Source organism: Cyprinodon variegatus, unplaced genomic scaffold (assembly GCF_000732505.1).
Source record: "Cyprinodon variegatus isolate N-32 unplaced genomic scaffold, C_variegatus-1.0 Scaffold459, whole genome shotgun sequence".
In the NCBI taxonomy this organism is placed as follows: domain Eukaryota; kingdom Metazoa; phylum Chordata; class Actinopteri; order Cyprinodontiformes; family Cyprinodontidae; genus Cyprinodon; species Cyprinodon variegatus.
In genome coordinates this window covers 612,139-619,569 of record NW_015150912.1, presented here as the reverse complement: position 1 = coordinate 619,569, position 7,431 = coordinate 612,139, and the positions used below count along the sequence as shown (strand labels likewise).

The 7,431-nt window shown below is 41.3% G+C and overlaps 1 protein-coding gene across 1 annotated transcript in view; it reads right to left on the bottom strand.

Annotated features, from left to right (window-relative positions):
• Positions 1–699: 699 nt before the first annotated feature.
• Positions 700–7,431, bottom strand: part of LOC107094043 — a 10,011-nt gene continuing 3,279 nt past the window's right edge. The window contains exons 2-9 of the mRNA XM_015389440.1: positions 6,077–6,639; positions 5,504–5,657; positions 2,916–3,090; positions 2,543–2,838; positions 2,232–2,407; positions 1,865–2,110; positions 1,531–1,788; positions 700–1,306 (exon numbers count right to left, since the gene is read on the bottom strand). Coding sequence (XP_015244926.1) covers positions 1,235–1,306; positions 1,531–1,788; positions 1,865–2,110; positions 2,232–2,407; positions 2,543–2,838; positions 2,916–3,090; positions 5,504–5,657; positions 6,077–6,625 — 1,926 coding nt within the window. The 5' untranslated portion in view covers positions 6,626–6,639 and the 3' untranslated portion in view covers positions 700–1,234. The remainder of the gene's footprint in view (positions 1,307–1,530; positions 1,789–1,864; positions 2,111–2,231; positions 2,408–2,542; positions 2,839–2,915; positions 3,091–5,503; positions 5,658–6,076; positions 6,640–7,431) is intronic.

Genomic DNA, 7,431 nt, shown 5'->3' with positions numbered 1-7,431 from the left:
TTGAATTTCATTCAGATTAGTTTTCATTTTCTTTGTTGCGTTTTTTCTTATTTTGTGTATCGTTCTGCAGGCTTGTTTTCTTAACCTATATGATAAAAGTTTCAGGGATCAGTTTTACCGTTTTATAAAAATAAGCTTTTTATTGGATTTCCTGAGTATTTATTTCTTCTATTTCTCTTTTTTAGTTTTATAATCTTATATTTGGTGTCCTCTTTGCATCTTCTCTCTGTAATCTTTGCTTTTTAAACTGCATTTAACAGGCTTTTTACAAACCATACAGCTTGCCATTGTTTTTTTTTATGGTATTTTCTGCTCTGATGGTCTCTCTCCCTCTCTGGCATCTGAGGAGTGGAGCGTTTGCTGAGTGGGCGGGGCCAGGCTGAGCCTGTGTGCTGACCCGGTGACGAGGAGCAGCAAAGTCCCGATATTATTAAATAATTATATCTCTAATCTGCTTACTTATCAGGATTTTGGGCCTTTCACATCCGGTTGGCTTCTGGATCGGCTGTTAAACTCCAGTTATTCCCACCAATTTAGTGATTTAGGCTAGGCTATCAGCAGAGCTGTTAATTACCAACCAAAAAATATTTGTCTCTAATTATTCAAATGTCACCAAAAGGTGAGTGAATCTAGCCTGAGTGATAAACCAGTCGATGCACAATAATCACAAACTACTGCAAGTGAAAACAACGATGTCTTTATTTTTACAATCCAAGATTATAAAGAAATCTAACAATCACTGCAAACACTACTTACTACTTAAAAGATAAAAACACAAAGTAGACTAAATGAATAATTTGAAAGAAAGGAGAAAGCGGTCTAAGACTACAATGTTAATATATTCATTAGTGTCCGTTCAAAATAGCAGCAGATACAAATGCAATGATAAATACCATCACAACAATGTAACATTATTTAGCTTATAATGGTTAGTTTACAATGCATTAACAACATAGCATTGTAGCACCTCAGTGATCGATGAAGGGGGAGGGTGCTTGATGCAAAGTCAACAAGGCAGAATCAAGATGGAGGCCCCCCTACCTTGTGGTCTGGTGTGGGGAAGCAACAGGCTGGAAAACTACCGGATGCTGTTTACGTGCCTTAAGGGGAAGAGTTGGACTACAATGGGGCGTATCTTAATATATGAAGTCACAGAATGGTTGCTCCTTCCCCCACGTGATTACTTAAGGTTCTACTGGGTTTTTAATCCTCAACAAACTCATTAACAGCACGTTCATTCACACCATGTGGTGGAGGGAGGAGCTGGGCTAGATGATGCTGCATCAAGTTCCTCACTTTTAAGTTTCTGAAAAATAAAAACAACATTTCTTAATTGTGAATCTTTTTGTATGGCCGACACTTAATGCCTACCGCTCAGGAGCATATGTGCCTGATCCTGTATGGCAGGCATTAAGTGCCTGCCTGCCATTTAGGAGCATATGTGAATGAACCTATATGGCAGGCACTCGGGTAACATTATCAAGATTAACAGAGAAATTAGATGGGATTTTAAAATAACATAAGACATACCCTCTTTTTAGATTTGTGCTCCTGGTCCTCTGCTTCAGAGTCACTGGAGGACTCTGAAAGGGTCAGGAGAGGAGCTTCCTCTATGCCACTTAATAATGACTCTTGTGCTGGATTGATGGCTAGCTCAAAATCCTTACGGATTTGAGCCAACTGCGAAGTGGTCAAGTGGAGCGAGTGGTATTTTTCAGCCGTGGCAGTATCGTGACACATGGTTTTAGATATTTGTTGAGGGGTGTTTCGGGAGATAACATTTATAGCCTTGAAAAATAGAAAAAGTTGTTCAATATTTGGTTTTTATTTTCAATTTAGTAAATGAAAAAGTGATGTTACTTACATATGATGCAATAGATGTGCGGAAATCTGTAAATGTGGGGGATCCAGATAACCCCATCTCTGACCAAGCAGCTTGCATAGGGATGAGGAAATTTATTTTGGTGTTGTTTTCGGTGAAGAAAACAAGGTCTGTTGATGGCTGAAGTTTCTCTCTAATCAAGAGCCACTGTTCCAGCCAACCAAACTCTTCCACACTCAGGTACAGCTGTGCCGGCCCAAAGGCATGATTTGTTTTGTGCCCCTTGACCTGTAGTGCAAAGGAGAGGGTATGTTTCTTGCCATATGGGAAGATCTATTGGTGCTCCTATATGGTAGGCACTCGGGTAAATCCAGCAAGTGTTTTATAAATGCAATATCAGTACACTTACGTTTACCACAAAGCCCTCGTCTCCAACTCTGGCCTCCTGCTGAGCCTTGTCTACCTCTGAAATGGTCATATTTTCAAGAACACCAGTTCTGTGACCATACAGACTGGCTAGGTAGACGCTTATATAGCCAAAAAATCTCCTTCGGGACTCCGGGTTAGGGTCGTCGGCCAATTCATCTAAAAACATGAATTCAAATGAGAGCATCTCCGAATCCTCCTGTATGGCAGCCATTGAGTGCGTGCCATTTAGGAGCAAGCACAGGAACTCAGGTAAGTCACATGAATATAGTAAAGAGTTTACATAAGTCTTACCAAGAATTTCTGGAATTCGACATCTTGCAGTCTTCTGGCAGGTGTGTAGATCCTCTTTGGGAATGACCGTGTTCACATTGTGTTCTTCTACTTTTATTTGTTTAAGAATGCTACGTCTTCCAAGTTTTGAAACTGAGGAGGACAGGGCTTTAAGGACAGCATCCAAAGCTGTTTTTGGAACGCTGGAGTATGGCGGAGGGCTGTCTCGGAAGTACGCTATGAACTCAGAGATGTTGACCAGGTAAGATTTGATGGTCCTGATGGCCTTTCCCTCCTTAACTAGATGTTGTGGCCACCTGCTCAAAAAAAATAAAAAATTTTAACTTCAACAAGAACACATATATTAGCTAAAATGCATTAGAGAGACACTTACTCGTTTATTCTCTTAATATTGTGGAGAAACATCCAGTTCCAAACAACTTTCTGCCCTTCTGAGAGGAATGTGAGGAAGAGCATTATCCGCCGGACTTTTGATCTCTGGTTTTCCTCCTGTTTTTTGTTATGACATGAGCCCTTCAAGTGGACCCAATACTCTTGAATGTATTCCACTGAATAAAAAAAAAAAAAAGGTTCAAAAATAACTTGTCTGCTTATGAAAATTGAAAAATGTAGCAAACAGTAACACTACTTAGAAACAATCTTCCAGTCTGACTTACTGATTACTCCAAAGGCAGTTAATAATTACAACCCTTTTAAACATTTAACGCTCAATTTCCTTCATCCAAATTGCAAAGCAAGAAAACCTCTTCTTTTTCTAACTTTGTATCGTCCACCAGGTCCTTACTCTGAACTTTAAGATGAGTTTTCAGAGTTCCTTTCTGATTTGGTATTAAATACTGACAGGCTCATCATAGTGGGAGATTTTAACATCCATGCTGACATTGAAGGAGATAGCTTAAGAGCAGCCTTTAATGCTATCTTAGACACTATTGGCTTTGTTCAAAATGTTAGTAGCCCCACACATTCTCATCTTCATACTTTGGATCTTGTGCTGACATACGGCGTAGAATGTGAAGAAATAACAGTATTTCCTCACAACCCTGTCCTCTGATCACTTTTTAATAACCTTCAGGATTACTTTAACAGAGTTCTCCTCCCCCAAAAGAAGGTTTCACTTCAGCAAATCATTATCAAATAGTGCAGTTATAAATTTTAAGGAATCTAATTCACTTTCTCTCTCCTCTGTGTCGCTGAGCAGTGCTGCAGAGTGCAAAAGCTTAGCTTACTCCCTCACAGGTTGATGATGATGTTGATGGGGTTGCTAGCTCTCTGCGTACTGCCTTAGACAATGCAGCTCCTTTGAAAATGAAAACTGTTAAAAATAGAAAGCTGGCTCCTTGGTTTAATGCAGAGCTGCGCACCTTGAAGCAAAATGCTAGGAAACTAGAGAGAAAATATCGCTCCACAGGCCTACAGGAATCCTACCTAGTGTGGAAAAATAGTTTACTGCTCTATAAGAGGATCCTTTGTAAAGCAAGAGCAACATATTTCTCCTCATTAATAGAGGAGAATAAGAATCATTCTAATATCTTTTTAATCCAGTTGCCAAACCCACCCAGAGCCATAGCTCGGTTGAACCGTCCATTCCACCTGCTCTTAGCAGGAATTATTTTATGGGATTCTTTATAAATAAGATTGATCTTATTAAAAATAAGATCATTAGCACTCCTCTATCTGTGATTGGTCTGTCTCTGGAGGGTGGGACAGCATCTGAGGTAGTCATGGAATCTGAACCGGGTTTAGACTGCTTTGATCCAGTTGAACTTTCAGAGTTAGCAAAACTATTCTCTTCATCTAAGCCTTCAACTTGTATGTTAGATCCAGTTCCAACCAAGTAATTTAAGGAGGTATTCCCTTTGATCTCCTCCTCCATTTTAGATGTGATTAATCTACATTATGCCAGTGCGATCACTTACACCAAACAAAGTTTTTGAAGAGTTTAAGTCTGTCTTTAGAGCTCATCATAGCACTGAAACAGCTCTGGTGAAAGTCACTAATGATATTCTCATGGCCTCAGATAATGGACTTGTATCTGTGCTTGTCTTGTTGGATCTCAGTGCTTCATTTGATACAGTTGACCATAATATTCTTTTAGAAAGACTTGAATATTTTGTTGGAATTAAAGGAACAGCACTAGACTGGTTTAAATCTTATCTATCTGATCGATTACAGTTTGTTCATGTTAATGATAGATCTTCCACATGCTCAAAGGTTACCTGTGGAGTACCACAGGGATCAGTGCTAGGACCAATTCTATTTACTATATATATGCTCCCAATCGGTAGAATTATTAGACAGCATGGGATTAATTTTCACTGTTAAGCTGATGATACCCAGCTATATCTGTCTATACTCCAGATGAAGCTAACCCATTACATAAATTACAGGCATGTCTGAAGACATAAAAACCTGGATGACTCTTAACTTTCTCCTTCTGAATGCAGAAAAAACAGAAGTTATAGTCTTTGGACCAGAGTCTTTGAAAATTATGCTGATTAGTCAGTCACTTCATTTGGATGTGATTAAACTGATTTCAGATAAAATGACTAACTGGATGTGCTCTCTTCATCCTCTGACATGGGAGCTGGCTCGGAGCTCGTCTGCCTGGCTGTGTGTTTTCTGGACGGGGCCGCCTGTGGAGCTGGTTGACAGTTGCCTTTTGTATCTATGCTTCGCTTCCTATGTCTGCTTCTGTCTCCTTGAACCCCAGTCAGCCTCAGCAGATGGCTGCTGGCACTCAGCCTGGTTCTGCTGGAGTTCTTCCTCTTCACTGTCGCTACAAGCATGCTTAGTGTGAGGGATTCCTGAAGAGTTAATGAATCAATGCAATCAACTGGTTTTCCTTAGATAGAAAACTGAATCAATCTGACTAGATGATCTGGTGAACTGGAAAGAGCCCTGAGAAGACATGATGTGAATTTGTGTTATAGAAATAAACTTTAATTGAATTTAATTACTTACAGATGGATTTTGGAAATTTGGGGAAGTCCTTGAAAACAGAAAGCTTTAAAGGCAGTTCTGTTTCTTTCTCCGAAGAAGTCTTATCCTGCCCCTCATGTACTGCAGGCTCCAGATCTTCTGACTCAGAGGGCCCTGAGGACGCCTTTTGGAGGGCCTGTTAAAAGTTTATGGTTAATGTTTAGCCTTCTAAAAGGCCTCTGGAGGTTCCTCTAGACCAGGCATCCCTAACCCCGGTCCTTGAGGCCCGCTGTCCTGCAGGTTTTAGAGGTTTCCTTGCTCCAGCACAGCTGATTTTAATTTAAAGCTGATTAACAGGCTTTTGGTCTACTGCAATCATTATAATGAGCTGTGCTAAAGCAGGGAAACCTCTAAAACCTCCAGGACAGCGGGCCTTGGGAACCGAGGTAGGGGATGCCTGCTCTAGACCATCGCGGGGCTGGAGGAACCAGGGAGAAGCCGAGAGCGGACAGACGTATGGGTACATCAGTGAATCTTTCTAAATGGCAGGCATTAAGTTCCTGCCATTTAGCTTACTCAGGTAAATCATTGAACATTATAAAAAAAATTAAATACCTCCTCCAATTTCTTTATAGTCATCTTTGCCTGTTTGGACCATCTGATTTTATCACGTAATTTCTTACGCAGGACAGAACAGTGCTTTTTCAGCTGCTGGTGTTTTAACAGAAGATCCTTGCAGGAGGTGCAGCAGGATAGATCCTCAGGTCCAAACTTTGATGTCGCCACATCAAGCTTTCCTTTCTTGCTATCCTTGGTCTCAATGTCAAGGCGTGACATCATCGGGGGGCTGGGTGTCCTCGCCCTCAGAGCTTTAAGACTCTCTATGGTGACGCGCCACTTCAAATCTTTGATGAGCCGATTTATCTTTTCCTGCCCCATCTCACGGTGGGCTGTTTCCACATGTTTATCCAGCCTCGACTGTGAATAATTGCAGCTCTTGACAGGGCAGGGCACGCATCTTATGTTTATCCTCCCACGAGCATACTGTAGCAATATCTGACGCTCCTCAAGATTTTTTATGCCATGCATTTTTAGCAAGTGTTTGCCCAGATAGACGTAAACACAGTCACATAATGGGCAGTGCACTACTGATGAAGATACCATCTTGCAAGATGAATCTGAAAGATAAGATAAGCTTTATTAATCTCACAGTGGAGGAAGTCAGTGGTCACACATCGGCTTAATGATTAAAAGAAGGGGCCCAAAAATGAGGAAACGGTGTGTCCACATACATACAGGGTATCAAAATAAGGCATAAAAGTACAAAGTGTATCAAAAAATAAAAAATACAAAGGAAGGTTTAAGGTGACATATGTACATTCAGGGTGGCTCAGCATGTGCAGGACAGCAGCCTGTAGCATTCCCCTGCAGAAGAAGAAGTTGTCACCACTAGCTGTGGCTGAACAGAGGCCGTTTTTCAATCGGTGTACTTGTGCGTTCTTGTGTCCTCGTGAAACGTCACCAGCCTCAGAATTAGTACTGTTCAAATTCCAAAGGACAGCAGACCGAGAACGGACAAAGTCCCCTGATGTTGTTTTGGCCCCGCCCTCTTTACCTAGCAAGCATCAGAGAAGACTTGTCCGTTCTCCGACTGACAGCTGTCCCAGCATGCACTGCGGCAGCAGCAGCTTTCAATGGAGCGCTCCATTGAAAGTTAAAAGTTCTCTTTTTTTTAGCTGTTCAATAAAAGTATGTTTTAAGATCATTTGAAGCGAGAACATTAGACTGTAAAGCGTCACTATATGGAACATTTACCGATTTAATGCATCATTAAAAAAAAAAATTTCCATAGTTGAGAGCAGCCAGGGCTAACGTTCCAGGGCTAGCGTTAGCCCGACAGCATTAGCCAGGGCTAACTGCAGCCCGTCTGCAGCAGCAGGGGGGGGTAACCGCAGCCCGTCTGCAGCAGC